Below are 16114 nucleotides of genomic sequence, written 5' to 3'. Positions count from 1 at the left end.
CTCTAATATACAGTATTATTAGAGAAATAACTTAAAACATGCAAATAAGCATTATAAATAAAATCTGGTCTCTCTCAAGACTGAAAATAAGAATTCACTGGTAAAAGTCTGAAAACATCAAGGATATGATCCATTGCCCAAGTACATCCCCACATTATGATTCACCTTCAGAAAGTCTTATATTTCTGTTTAATACAGAAATCACACTTCTCCATCTTCAAATTATCAATTTACTTCTCAGAATAAGCTAATTTGCACATTTCTGTTTTTCCCCGGCAGTATCGTAAGACTCAAGGTATTAGAAAATAACTACTGCTTTGTGACAAAGAGCAAAATAATAATAAAAAATTTTATTTAAGTATAGTTGATTTACAATGTTGTGTTAAATTTCTACTGTACAACCAAGTGATTCAGTTATACATATATATATATATACACACACACACACACATTTTTCATATTCTTTTCCATTATGGTTTAATCACAGGATACTGAATATAGTTCCCTGTGCTATACAGTAGGACCTTGTTGTTTATCCATTCTGTATGTAATAGTTTGTACCTGCTAACCCCAAACTCCCAATCCATTCCCTCATTCCCTCCCCTACCCCATCTCCCCCTTGGCAACCACAAGTCTGTTCTCTATATCTGTTAGTCTGTTTGTTTCATAGATAAGTTCATTTGTGTCATATTTTAGATTCCACATATAAGTGATATCATATGGTATTTGTCTTTCTCTGTCGGACTTACTTCACTTAGTATGATAATCTCTAGGTCAATCCATGTTGCTGCAAATGGCATTGTTTCACTCTTTTTTTACAGCTGAGTAGTATTCCATTGTACACAGGTACCACATCTTTATACATTCACCGGTCGATGGACAGGTTGTTTCCATGTCTTGGCTATTGTAAACAGTGCTGCTATGCACACTGGGGGGCATGTATCCTTTCAAATTAGTTTTCTGCAGCTATATGCCCAGGAGTGGGATTGCAGGATCATATGGCAACTCTGTTTTTAGTTTTTTAAGGAACCTCCATACTGTCTTCCATAGTGGCTGTATCAATTTACATTCCCACCAACAGTGCAGGAGGGTTCCCTTTTCTCCACATCCTCTCCAGCATTTGTTATTTGTAGACTTTTTAATCATGGCCATTCTGACTGCTGTGAGGTGGTACCTCATTGTAGTTTTTATTTGCATTTCTCTAATAATTAGCAATGTTGAGCATCTTTTCATGTGCCTGTTGGCCATCTGTATGTCTCCACAAAAAGCAAATTTTAAGACTAAATGTATACCTCTCCCCTCCTCAACCAATTCCAGTTTAAAGCCAAGTTCTGACCCAAAATACTTGAGAAAAAGCATTTCCTCTGCAGCTGTCTCTCATCCAAAGCTTTCAACTCTTCTCATATTACATTAAACAGTTGCTTTATCCATTCCAAATAGTGGCTAGACACTTGAGAAAAGGGCACTCTTAACATTTCCAAATTTGACTAGTTTTGCCTTTATGTTAAAATTTGTTTACTAAGTTTATGATACTGCCCCGTGTTAGTAATTTACTGATCATTCACTACCATGGGCTGGTAATGATGCTCAGTGATATTGAATATATATAGTAAAATACCAGCATTTGCCAAGCTGCAGTGACTTAATTTGCAAACACCTTGTGCACAAGAAAGCTTCCCACTTTACTTGAATCTTTCCAGTGTATAGCACAGGTGAACTGCTTAACCCAAAATCTGTCTCTTACCCTGTCTGTACTTAAGGTAACTAAACAGTCTCCCTATTTTCTCCACCTGTACTCCCAACACCCCATTTCTTTAAGCTCTTTTCTTTTTACTATTTTTGGCTCACTGAGGTTCAGACAAATATTCTCACATTCTGGAGGAAGCCTGATTACTCTTCTTCCCATTTTTCCAACTTTTGCCACAATAATCAAAATAAATTTTCCAGTGCCCCTTAATTTTCTTTATGCACAATCAACGAATTTTTATTTCGGTAATTACTAAGAGCTGTCTAGTGATATATTTATAAGAAGAAAAAGCAGCAAGCAAACGAACTCAATGTCTAGAGTCCCTTAAAAGTATTAAAATTTCCAACTATCTCTGTAAATATTCTTTCACTGTTTATTGTTTAATTACTAGAACAAAAATTGCACCCTATTATTTCCCAATGAAATCACAAAGTATGTCAAGTACATTATGGATCAAACTTTTAAAAGATGAGTCATGGCATATAATCATATTCAAAACATGTTTCTATGAGAAAATACATTCCAAAAACCCTACTTTGAAATATATCATGTCCTCAAAAAACAATCAATCCGCAGAAAACTACATAAATAATAGAGTGAAACAAATGGATTACTTTATAACATATTTCAGAAGATGCAAGAGATCTAATGTCATAGAACCAAACTAAGTAAGTAATGCCACCTTAAAAGTCAAACTGCACAAAAGCACAAAGGAAAAAAATCAGACATCATTGATAAATGATGGTAACTGGACATAATCAAAATTAAAAACAAAAATAAAAAATGCTACAAACAATACCATTAAGAATGTGAAAAGAACCCACAGAATGTGCAAAATTATTTGGAAATCATATATCTGATAAGGGACTTGCATCCAGAACTCTTACAACTCAATAATAAAAAGATAACCCAATTTAAAAATGGGCAATGGATCCGAGTAGATATTTCTCCAAAGAAGATATACAAATGGAAAATAAACATGAAAAGAAGCTCACCACCTTTAGTCATTAGGGAAATGCGAACCCAAACCACAAAAAGATAACCATTTTACACCAGCTAGGAAGCCTATAATCAAAGACACACAATGACGTGAGCTGGCAACCATGTGGAGAAATTGGAACCCTCATACATTTTTCTTGTAGGTATATAAAAAGGCATCCACTTTGGAAAAATTTGGCAGTTCCTCAAAAAGAGAGTTACGGGCAATTCCACTCCTAGGTACATACAAGAGAAACAAAAACATTTGCCCACACAAATTTGTGTACACACAGCAAAAAAGTGGAAACAATCCAAATGTCCAAAAACTGATGAATGGGTAAATAAAATGAAAGACTATTCGGCTATACAAAGATATGAAGTTCTGATCCATGCTGTAACTGAACCTTGAAAACGTAAGTTAAAGAAGCCAGTTACAAAGAACCACATGTTTTAGGACTGCATTTATATGAATGGTCCAGAATTTGCAAATTTAGAGGATTTGTAGATTAGTGGCTGTTTAGGACTGCGAGGAAGGGGGAACAAATGGGTAGTGATTGCTAATGGGTACACGATTTCTTTTAGAGGACAAAATGGTCTCTCATTGTGGTGATGGTTGCATAACCCTGTGAATATACTAGACAATACGGAACTATATACACTTTGAATGAGATGGCATGTGAATTCTGTTAAAAAAAAGCTAAAGTGTAAATATTCATACAATGGAATATCATACAGCAATGTTAATGCATGAACCAAATACATGTAAATGCAAAAATGTATATGAACCTTACAAACATAAATGAAAGAAGCCTCAGACCAAAGTATATACCATAAGTCCATTTACATGAAGTTCAAAAAGTGGCAAAAATTAATCTATGGTGTTAGAAGTTAGGTTGTTGAGGGGAAGGGGAGAGATAGTGACTGAAGAGAGACATGAAGCAGGTTTCCGGAGTGCTGGTTATGTTGTTTCTTCGTCTTTGTGCTGGTTATTTTGTGAAAAATTCATCAAGCTGAATACTTAAGATTTGTGTACCTTTTTGATGTATTATACTTTAAAAGTTTTTTTTTTTTTTTTTTTTTTTTAAGTTTAAGAGAAGGGGTAAAATGACACACAGCATAGGGGCTGGAGCTATCACTTCAAGTTGTGATTTCAAGAAACACACACCTGGGACTTCCCTGGTGGTGCAGTGGTTAAGAATCTGCCTGCCAATGCAGGTGATACAGGTTCAATTCCTGGCCTGGGAAGATCCCACATGCTGCAGAGCAACTAAGCCCGTGCGCCACAACTACTGAGCCTGCGCTCTAGAGCCCGTGCTCTGCAACAAGAGAAGCCATGGCAATAAGAAGCACGCACACTCCAACGAAGACCCAACACAGCCAAAAATAAATAATTTAAAAATAAAACAAAAAAACCCACACACCTGACTTGGCAACTGCTAAAACAAAACACCAACACCAACCAACTATTATTTTTTGAGTACAAGTTTTTTTGCCTTTTTTTTTTTTGCATTTGTTTCAAAACTCGGTAGTGTTACAGTGTTAGGATGACTAAAAAGGAAAAATCAATCACAAATTCAAAGTATGAAGTGTTCCCTTCCGAAATGCTGGTGAAAACAAGAATAAGCACATACTAGAAGCTTCTGGTAAGTTTTTCTTTTTCCTGGGCCATTCAAGATGTCAGGGGGAAGCATCTCTCCTGAAACCATTTCAGCCATATCCAATGGTTTTAGTCTAAGATATAACTTTAGGAAGTCCAGCTCTGGTCCCCAAATACCATGTTCCCCAAGATGTCAGTAGGCTGTAGAGGCTGGAATATGGGAAACAGCCTTTTAACTGGGGGGCTAAGTAAGATAATAATGAAAAGACACATTTCTAGTTTTATTCCTAGTCCATCTATTAGGTTCCCCACTCCCATCTCATAGTTTCTACTGAATAAAATTATAAGCACTTATCCAATCAACTGAAAAAGATCCAGCTGAGTGTTAATATGCATTTACACAATCCTTCCCCCCAACAAGTTTATTTGTTATCAATTGCTACAGCTACAGTACTGGGAACAGTAGTTCCATCCCAGTAATAAGTGGGTATGGAAGGGGATGTAGAGTTCAACTATAGGTGTGAGGCATTTATCATGGTAGCAGAGATAACAAGGGGAGAAATGAGGAAAATTTTCCTTAATAGAAGACCTTAAATGACATCAAGGGAGTTAAAGTTCTCATTAAGGGGAACACAATGCTTTTGATAATGGGGTAGATCCAGTATATCTTAGTAACTGAAACACATACGTAAAACAGCCCCCCACCCCAATTTATTTGAGGAACACATTCATCCTATCCAATGAAATAGATGCCTTTATCCTCCAAGAGGAATTCATTCTCACCCCCACCCCCCACCATGACACCATCTCCTCACACATCTGAGAAAGACACTCACACAGACAAGAGAAAGACAAGCCTACATAGCAAACCCCAATATCAAGACTTGAGAAAGGTCTTCCCACTTCCCACCTGAATGACTGGGAAGGAAATATGGAAACACAAAAATCGAGAGATTGATGTAGCTAAGGGGAATGCATCAATACATGTAATTAAGTTTGTCACTGCAGAATCTATCATTCAGACCACTAGCAAAATCAGCCACGCTCAGGTGAACTAAATACTCCTGCACAGCAAATGCTTGTCAGAGTCCATCCCCAAGATTCTGACAGGCGTGCAAGGCCATATTTGCACATATACTTCTTCAAAAAATAAAGAGGGTCCTTAATTCTCATTTACTATTACCCAAACTGAACATCAGCACAACCCTTTTGGAGGGTCATTTGCCTTTATCTACAAAGCTTCTAAACACATACTACTCTTTGGTCCAACAATCCTAGGAAATTATCCTACACTCTCATACAGGTGCCAAGTATATGAATACAGATGTCATTAGCAGTGTTTGTAAAGGCAAAAAAAAAACTAGAAACAATGTATGAGCCAGCTAGAGAGTGTGGGGATCTCAAGAGGCCTAGAAAAATCAAAACTATTTTCATAATATTACTAAGAGATTATTTGCCATTTTCATTCTTATTTTTCTCACAGTGTCTACACTGATAGTGCAACAGATTGAATGCAGAAGCAGAAAAGAACATTTAAAAAAAAATTGAACCAGACATTATAAAGAGATTTGTAAAACTGTAAAACAGTGACATTCTTGTCACTGAATTCTTGCTTTAGAAAAGATTTTTAAAGTCTTGTTTTAATTTCTAATATGCTAAATATCAAAAGATATTTTTTATTTAAACATAAACAAAAGCTATTAGGGATCCTCAATTTTAGTACTATAAAGGTATCCTGAGGGAAAAAATCTGAGAAATGTTACTCTATGCCACCAACACTGTACTGTGTGAATTCAATATATACAGTGGAATACTACGCTAGTTTTAGATGAGATAGATCTGTATATCCTGACACAAACAGAGGCCCCAAATATACTGATAACAAGGAGATCTGTACACTCAGGAAATGGGGGGACAATGGTAAAGAAGGGGAAATGCCACTCATAACATCACCAAGACAACTACAGGTAAAGCTGTCATAGACTGATAGCAAGAAAAAGTGACAATAAAACAAACAGTACAATTATGGGTATAAACAATTAGGTCATTAAAAACGTTCCCTCCCTACTACTTCACATCTTGGTTCCTCTTGAACTTTTCTAGTATCCTGCTGCAAACCCCCAATACACCCCTATCAAAACAAAACAAACACCTCCAGGGATGGGGGAGGGTAGTTAGTACATGCAGAATGAAGTCTCATCTGAAGAGTTGAAATCGGAGAACTTAAAACTAGTGCCTGTAGTATAGATCCAGCCAGCAGACAGCTTGTTTGATTCCTAGTTCTAACAAACATACTCATACACTAAATTCATGCAAATCTTTTATAATCGAAAGATTTTACATTGGGAAAAAAAAAAAGTCTAGATTTCTGGCTGGGTACAGGAAAAAAAGACCCCAGAACTATCCAATCAAAGAATCAATGCACCAAGACTTATGGTTAGAAAAAAATAATACCTCTTAGGGTTGCTTTTGAATATTAACTGAAATTTTATATTAAAGCACCTACCCCAGAACCTATCACATAACCAGCACTCAATACTTTTCTTTAACAGCATGATCAGAATATCATTTCCTGGCATCACTATAATCTTGAATAGTAGAAAAATTAGTACTGATAACAATGATCCAGAAACACATTACAAATAAAAGGCTAACCAACACAGGCTCATTAGACTGCCTAAGAAAAACCTTCTAATATATAGTATTTAGGAAATATTCCATGAAAATTGTTGAGATTTTTTAACCTTGTTTACACAGTTTAGTTTAGCTGGAAAATTCACTTGTTCAGAAGATATCAATTCCCTTCACTGGAGAAATGATAATACTGTAGTTTCTATAATTTTATGGCTTTATTTTCAATACCAACCAATCAATCAGATTCGGGTAATACGGGAGTATCTGGTTTGCAGTTAAGAAACTTAGATCCTGACCTCAGTTCAGATTTGGATAAATACTTAAGGATTTCAGAATGAAGAGCTTCCAGGTTTGCTGCTCTTAAGTAAACAGTTCAATCTTACTGGCAATATACTGGCTTTTCCAGTATATTGAGATTATCAACGGTCAAAGCTAAGGGCAAGAGCTTAGGTACTATGCTTCCTTAGGAGAAAGAAAACACCATCAAAATGAATTAATGGAAGTCCAAAATCTCATGATGATAGGAGACTAGTGTATGTTTCAAACCTATAGCAGGTCTGTGTTCCAGGTCCCTCCCTCCCAATTTTGTGGACCACAGATTACACATGGCATTTAAAACCTAAAATGAAGGCTTGGGAAAAAAAAAAACTTGGTAGCATTATGTTAAAAGGTCCCACCCCTGTGTCAAGCCTTCACTACACTCCAACCCCATCAGGTATACCCAGTGTAGCCAACGGCCCTCAAACTTTCAAAAGCTATCACATGCAACAGATGAAAATAAGGGTTTGGTTATCCTAAGCCTATTAATTTTCCACAAAGTAGGTCTACACAGGAGAAAAAAAGCACATTTATATCAACTTTTCAAAGTGAAATATTTCTCCCAGTACTGACACTGGGTTCTTCTTGGTAGCTAAATTTGGAGTGCTTACTATATGCAAGATTATATACTACTTACTGATTTATAAGAATAACATAAAAAATGCTGATGCTATCTCTTATTTCTCACCACCGCAGCCAAAACAAAACAAAACAGACTCTCCTACCGAAACTGTTGACCTCCTTTTCTATTTATAGTAGGAGTAGAGGCAGATCTACCTACAACCAAGTTCTACCAAGAAGAAGAAGCACAGGATTCCAGTTTTTACCATTAGCTAGCAGCACTACCTTGAACAAAACATTTCCTCATGTCTCATTTCTTCATGCCTCAAATAACAATGAAAATGAAATCTTTTTAACTTTGACTAGACAAGTCAGAATTAAAATCATTATGAAACGTAAAATATACTTCATAAAACTTAAAGTAAAAACCAAATATAAGAACACTATTCTTTTTTTTTTGGCGGTACGCGGGCCTCTCACTGTTGTGGCCTCTCCCGTTGCGGAGCACAGGCTCTGGACGCGCAGGCTCAGCGGCCATGGCTCACAGGCCCAGCCGCTCCGGGGCACGAACCCATGTCCCCTGCATCAGCAGGTGGACTCTCAACCACTGCGCCACCAGGGAAGCCCCAAGAACACTATTCTTGATGATTGGCAAAGTAATCCAGAATAAAGAGTATAGACGTGATTTTATGTTCAAAGACATCCTTCAGTGTGTGGAGAAATTCCAATTTCTTTACTTTATCAATTCTAAAATTGGCAGGTGGAGGTGGTAAAAATAATAACGGAGAAAACAAGTAGAATGATTTGAACATAAAGTGAGAGAGTAAGTAAAGGATGACATCATTACCCTCACTTCACCAACCTAACAGGGACAGCATAAACTGGGAGAAGAAAAAAAACAATACTAAGTAATCTTTATTGGAGGATGGAACTTTGCAGGTACATGGCTATGAGGTAATGAGGTAATCTACCTTCGTTTTTAAAAAAAGATATGTTCCTACAACATATCTGCCAGTAGGAACCTACTGAATAAGCATGCAATCCAGAAAATGGGCTCAGTAACTTAGTGGGACATCTCTCCTCCAAGGCTGGGAGAGCTACAGATTTGCCAAGCACTCAGCTCCAGAGGGGAAGGGCATACTTACCCAGACAGCTATGCCCTGTAACAGGGAAGACACAAATACTTCCATTCAGAAATTTCGTTCCTGATTTTTAGATAAGTGTATATGCTCCTCTAACAAGATAAATGACTCATTTTATGGAAAACCAGAAACAACTTTCCATTTTGCTCATCGCAATAAAAAGAAAATTCTCAATTATCCTGTAGTGGAAAATGAGGGAAGCACACAATAATGGATAATCCAAGCTAGCAGCCAATACAAAACTCCCACATGTGGCTTGGAGATAAACTATAATTTTAAATATCTTTAGGCTAAAAATTGTTTTCATTTTCTTTGAAATGAACCTTGAATCTAAGTATAAAGCAGCAAATACAAGTAGACAATAATATGGGGGTTTAAAACACACTATTAACAGTTAATGATGTTAATTAAGTAATTCATAATACTAGTTTCAAGTCATAGTCTAGAAGTCTTATTCAATCCCTGACACCTCTCCCCCACCTCAGTTCGAACACTGATCTTCCTTGCTTTTTAACCTAGCTATGTGATTTTAAGTTATTTAGCTTCTTTGAGCCTCAGTTTCCTGATCTATAAATATGGCTAATAACAGTACCTACACCAAGAGGACACCAGAGGATACAAGTGAAGAATCTCCGGCACACAGTAGACACTCAATAAATTTTGACTATTATTCCTATTTGGAGTTTTCCTGTTAGGGAAAAAAACCCCATAAATCGTCAAATTAAAGATTATTTACAAAGTATTTCACAAGTATCCTGGAATTTTCTAAGCCTACTCTTTGGATTTAGCTTTCCTAACAACTTATAAATTTAACAAGGGGACAGTCAGTTTATTTCAGCTTTCCCTATTAGATAAAAATGGAAAAAACCCGGATTCCTATATTATTGTGTTAGAAGAGTATGATTCCCTATGACAATATGACGTTAAGACTTAATGCTTAAAAATACTTTAAACAAAGGACTTTGTATAATGAGTCCAATTAAACACGTGATGTGAAGGTATGTCTTATTTCAAATTATTATGAGGTTTCAAAGAATTCATCTCACATCTACACGATTAACCGAACCTATAAAGCCTATACTTTCCAACTCACTATGTAAAAAGTTTTCCAAACAAGCAAAAACATAGAAGTTAGAATAGTTGGTTACTATATGATAGTCATACAGAAAAGTACACTAACACTTCACATTCAAACTTGTATTTTAAGAGACAAATAATATAGGCCTCAGAAAAATTTACCCAATGTGTTCAAAACCCTTTAAATGCCTCCAAGGAAAAATAATTTTTCTCCAGTTTTAAGTTATTTTGGGGAGGCTTATAAAGTAATCTGTGGGCAATATACTCCAAGTTACCATTTTTCTTTCAATTCAAATTGAAAAGCAATGTCCCTACAGTCTTCAATTACAGAATGGTGAGTCTTATTTGTTTTCCGTGGAATTGGAGTTCTGGGTAGGAAGTCCAATTAAAGGTCCTTGAAATGAGTTTGTAGTAATTTAGATACAGACCTACAATCGTAATAAACTCAGCTACCATAAAATTATAGGCTATCGTTACAAGGCAGATTTTCAAATTCAGAAGGAACTATTTTGAAAAAAGTTTTACTTGATGTGAACATTTTAAGGGAAATTCATAGTACGCCACCGGAGGAAGTGGCAATCTCTAAACTGCGTTAAGTCTTTAAAAATGTGAAACACTTATCTTCAATCAACGTGGTCTTTGAACTTGAAGGGCTGTTTCAAAATATGTGAAACACATGCATCCCTAGGGCAGATTCGAAAGGTTTTAAAGGTTTCTGCCAACTTCTCCCCACCTGTTAGCTGAACCAAATTATGAATATACATTTAAGCAACGGATAAAATGCTCGGATAAAATGCTCGGATAAAATGATTCCAAACTTGCAGGGCGTTTACCCAGTGAAACTACACACAAAGTTCTGCACTTCTAATGAAAAAGACAACTAACGCTGCGGGAACACAAATCTCTCTTCCCACGGCAAAGAAGCACTTCCTCTGCCGAGTGCAGAGTTGCCAGATCCAGAACCAGGGTTGCCAACCTACAACAGGATCGGAAAGATGCAGCAATGATACGTTAAAAAACAAAAAAAAAGAAGAAGAAAAGCACAACAAAATGTTTATGCTCCAAAAAGTTAAACAGCTAAGAACTTTCTCAGCTCCGAGAAAAGTTTCATGGCTGCTTTACAGACGCTTGAACTAAGGCAGAAGATCGGTTTGATCAGTAGCTTTCTCAAGGTCACTCTTGTGCAAAGTAACTGCACGGTCCGGGCTCCCGCTCCCAGGCCCCCGACCTCTGCACACGCCCCGGCGGCACCGCTCAGACGCGCCTGGCTCCGCCCGTGCCCGCACAAGTGCGACGGGGCACTCAGAGAAAGAAACACTTGGAGCGCTCTCCGGGCAGCTCCGGGAGGACAGGGGGGCCGGGGGCCCGTCCTCCCCCGAGGCGGCGGCCGCAGCGGCCCAAGCCGCCGCCTCCGTTCCCTCCGTCTTCTCAGGCAGAGGACCGCTAGCCCCACAGGACCGGGCAGGTGGCCCAGGGGCGCGGGCGAGGCGAGGGTCCCGCCGCGAGGGGTTCACTCACCGTCACTCTCGGCCCTGACAAGCAGGGACATGCCCTTCAGCCGCTCCACGTAGCCGGACGACACATGCCCGGTGCCCCGGTCGTCCCACTGCCGGTCCTCGTTGAGTGTGTAAACCTTCACCCGCCGCCGGGTGTCGGTCATCGTGCCGCCCGGGGGCCGGGGCAAAGGCCCCGCCGGAGTCGCCCGGGAAGGGGGTCCGGGGAAGGCGGGAGCCGAGGCGAGAGGACGCCCACGAGCGGAGGGCTCCCCGGCCTCACTGCCGCCGCTGGCCGCCCCGGGGCCGCGCTGCCGCCCTCATGGCCCGCCGCCGGGCCTGAGCTTTGGCCCCCGCCTTTCCTCGCCTCCGGCTCCTCGGCGCTATTGTCCAGGCCCGGCGAGGCCGGCCGCCCCGAGGGGGCCACGCAGCGCTTCGCAGCCTCCCGCCCCGCCGCGCTAGGAACTCGCGGCGCCGTTCACTGCCCTGCTCCCGCCTCCGCCATGATCTCCGTGAAGCTGCTTCCCGCGCCGCCGCCGCCTCCTCAGGCCGCCGCCGCCATGTTTTCCTTCCTTATACCTGGCCCTGCCACCGCAGCCGGGGACTGCGCTCCGCCCCCCTGCTTCAAATGTCCGAAGCCGACCGGCGCCTGGTCCTGCTGCAGCTGCCACCACTACGCGGGAGACTCCGAGAGCCCCCTGGCGCACGAGCGCTCTTGGCTACTGGGAGTCCTTTTCCCTCCGCCGCTGCCGCCGCCGCCGCCTCTTCCGCTGCCGCCGCCGCCTCTTCCGTCGCCTCTTCCGTCTTCCTCACAGAGCCAAAGCCGCCGCCATCTTGGTTCGCCCCTCAATAGCGGCGCGCGGGGCCACCCCGGTAGCAGCTGCAGGGGCGGCCCATTGGCCCCACCATTTAAAGAGACAGGAGGGAAGCCGCGAGCCTCGCAGCGGCGGAGGCCTCGGACGGAGGCGGTAGGCGGGTGTCGGGTTGCCGAAGTGGCGGGAGCGCAGGGAGTGGAGGACGCGAAACGCTGGTCGCGCCGGTGACGGACCGAGGCTCCCTCCCGCTCCCTGCACGGTACTGTCGTGCGAGCGCGGGGCGTGTGTACGTCCGTCGCTCCCTGTGTTCGTCATCAGCCCCGTTCGGGATTCGAAAGGGGAGTGGAGCCCGCCTCCGGCTGCTGATCCCTGAGCTGGTCTCTGCGCGCCGGGCGCTTGGCGTCTCCGGCTCTGGGTCCGCCCGCCGCCTACCCGGGTGGCTCGCCGTCCAGCCGCCGCTCCCTGCAGGCGTCGGGCGGCATCGGCCTGGGGCTTTCCTGCGGCGCGCCCGCCTCCGCGAGTGTGCTGTTCGAGCCGCCTTTGGGGCTGGACTGGGCACCCGGAGCGCGGAGGTCGGTGGCGCCGGAGCCTCGCAGACTCAGGCCTTTCTCCTTTGGGAAGAAATTGAGAAGTTTTCGGGAAAGACCGCAGGTTTGGCCGCAGGTCCTGGGAGCTGCCATAGGGCACGCACCGAGATGGGAGTCTGGAAACTTGGCACAGTTTTCTATTTCTGAGCGTGGTACCAAGCCTGAAGTGACGAATCTAAAACCTCTCCTTAAAATAGCTGCTACCTCTTTTTCCTCCAGAATTGTTATTTTCTAGCTCTTCATGTTGCAAAAAGAACTTGAGGGGCTTACAAAAACCAACGGGGTACTGTATAAATTCTCAACGTTCACTGTTAAGCACTGTTAATCTTCACAGAGGAATGTCGTTCCCATTCCTATCACACAAATGATAGCCACCATTTGGGGGGCTTTTACTCTTTGCCACGCCGTCTAGGTCATTGCTGGCCACTGGAAACAAAATGTGAGCCGCGTATGTAATTTTACATTTATGGTAGCCGCTTCTTTAAAATGTTTGAAGAAACTGCTGAAATTTGTTTTTATAATGTATTTTGTTGTGTTTAGAAAAAAATGTTGCCTGCCATTCCACTTTTACAAGATTCCAGCCATTAGCCACTGCAGTGGCTCACGGACAGTGCACCCTGAGGGGAATTCAGGAAGGAGAAAAACAGGAAGCATTCTGTACTTTGGATAAACTGGCCCCTGGAAAAATAAGAAACATAGCTAAGGAAAAATTTCAGTGACCCCGAGATTCTAACATCTTCCCAAACGTAGAAAAGCACTAAAATCATTGAGATGTCTGTTCTTTGTGATTAGCAGTAACCTTTTCATGCTTGACTACAAATGTTTTTCACAGGAAAAAAGTTCGTATATATTCCTGGCCCCTCCCTGACCTCTATGGAGCAGTTCCTCAGAGCTATCCGAGAGGCTGTCTCCTAGGCTATAGCCCTCAGTAAGGTCCCAGAACAGAACTTAACTCACAACTTTTACATTTTGCCTCTTTATTTCAGTTGACAGTTTAATGCGATATCTTCAATATAAAATGAATGAGATATTTTGAATTACTTTTTTTTCATACTAAATTCAAACTGTGATGTGTATTTTACCTGTAGTGTAAATTTCTATTTGGATGCTGAATTTTCATTGGAAATACCTGATGCGTATTTAGGTTTCACTAAATTTACACTTGAAAAAGTAGATTCACATATTAAAGTTACTTGAAATATACTTACCTTTTTTCCAAAAATAAACTTTAATTAAAATTAAGTAAGGTTTAAAATTCAGTTCCTCAGTCCCACTAGCCACATTTCCAGGCCTTAGTACTGAAACCGAGCAGGACCCTATGGGGCTCCTGGCCACAGAAGCCTTTCTGTGTCCCCCGTTCCTTGTTTGTAAGGAACAGACCCCAGGTTCTATGACAGTTGCTAATCAGGGAAGGGAGGGGATGCAGAGACAAGGGAAGAACAGCCGAGAAAGAATAGTGCAGCCTTGGGGCAGGATCCTGGTTCTTCAAGGGATGCACATAACAATATCTTTAAGCTCTTTATAGATCTAAAACCCCTAACAAATGGAAGATGTCAGGATTCTTCATTCCACGGAAGACCACCTGAGGCCAGATTAAAGGAACCAGAAAAGCTCATCAAGAGATTACCTGAGACCAGATGAAAGGAGTGCAGTTCCTGCACACACCCTAATCTTATCAGCAACCCCATCTTTGAACCATTGCTATACATGACAGCAATCATGTCTACTTTTGACACAGACATCTTTAAATGTATTCACATGTTATTACTTATTCGATCCCCAAACCAAACATGAAGTAATTTGTGGGGGGAAAAAAACATACTTTATTTTATAATATCTTTTTAAGGTAAATTAAACAGCAGGGTTTATTAAATGGCAAAAAATTTAAATTATATATACAACTAATAATAATTATGTTTAAATGAACTTTTTAACATAATCTTAAGTAACAGTTGAGTTGTATTAGGGGTCTACCAGAGAAACAACCAGTAGGATACATCTACAGGGAGAAAGAGATTTCGAGGAATTTGCTTATATGGTGGTGGGATCTGGTTAGGCAAGTCTGGAGGTACGTAGGGCAGGTCAGCAGCAGGCTGGAAGCTCTTGGGCAGGAGCTGACAAGTGCAAACTACAGAATTTCTTCCTCAGGGAACCCTCAGTTTTGGTGTTAAGGCCTTTCCACTGATTTGGATGAGGCTCACCCAGATTACTGAGGATAATCTCTTTTACTTAAAGTCAACTAATTGTAGATGTTAATCACTCTAAAAAGTACCCTCACAGCAACACCTAGATGAGTGTTTGACTGAATAACTGGGTACCATAGCCTAGCCAAATTGACAGCAAAACTAACCATCACAGTAATAAATAAATACCTTAATTTATAATCACTTAATCATATGCCATGTGCAAATGGTGATACAATTTAAGAAAATTCCTAATGGGAGGTTGCAAATCACAAAAGGTTGAGATACATTATAGTGGTCAAGGATGTGGGTGTTGGATTGTGAGTCCAGGTCCTGCCTGTTAGTAGCAATGTGATATTTGCAAGTTTCTAAACCTCTCTACCTCCTTTGCTTCACCTGTAAAATAGGAATAATAATAACTTCTAAGGTTGTTGTATGGATTAAATAAGATACTGACTCCTCCTGTGCTCTAAATGTAAAGCTTTTCCCCTGAACCCTGTACCTTCACCTACATACATAACATAAATTTATAAAATACGCAGTGGAGTCTATTCATTGCACAATATTTATACCTACTCTATGTTACTTACCTTTATCCATGTCACAGTCATTAGTTTTATAGTGTTACTTCCTTTAAACTGAAAACCCTGGAGAGAACGGACAAGGATGCTGGATTATGCACTGCCCAGCTCCAGAATGCTCCATCCCTATAGATGACCCCCATGTTAGGCCATGAAGATAATGGTGTCTGTGTGGGGGGAAGGGCACAGCACCAATGCTGGAATTGTTGAACCCTAATTGTGGTTCAGCCAATAAACTGGTGGCCTAGGATAAGACACTTAACCTCCTTGGGCCTCAGTTTTCTAATTCCGATGAGAAGATCTTTAAGGATACTTCTAGCTTTCAAATTCCATAAGTGTGGAGCAATGATGGTAAGAATAATAGAAATTATTAAATTCTCCCCATAAAGGCAATAAGAAAT

At 40.9% G+C, this 16114-nt stretch overlaps 1 protein-coding gene across 3 annotated transcripts in view; it reads right to left on the bottom strand.

The window, feature by feature from the left end:
- PPP4R3A (protein phosphatase 4 regulatory subunit 3A) overlaps window positions 1–12987 on the bottom strand; it is a 38751-nt gene extending 25764 nt beyond the window's left edge. The window contains exon 1 of one of the 3 annotated variants that reach the window (XM_019919018.3): window positions 11573–12987. In XM_019919018.3, coding sequence (XP_019774577.1) covers window positions 11573–11714 — 142 coding nt within the window. In that variant the 5' untranslated portion in view covers window positions 11715–12987. The remainder of the gene's footprint in view (window positions 1–11572) is intronic. The other 2 variants (XM_019919010.3, XM_019919024.3) reach the window with 2 other exon arrangements.
- Between the last annotated feature and the right edge of the window lie 3127 nt (window positions 12988–16114).

Source organism: Tursiops truncatus, chromosome 2 (assembly GCF_011762595.2).
Source record: "Tursiops truncatus isolate mTurTru1 chromosome 2, mTurTru1.mat.Y, whole genome shotgun sequence".
NCBI classification, from domain to species: domain Eukaryota; kingdom Metazoa; phylum Chordata; class Mammalia; order Artiodactyla; family Delphinidae; genus Tursiops; species Tursiops truncatus.
Note: the sequence above shows the minus strand (reverse complement) of the source record. Positions and strands in the feature narration are given on the sequence as shown.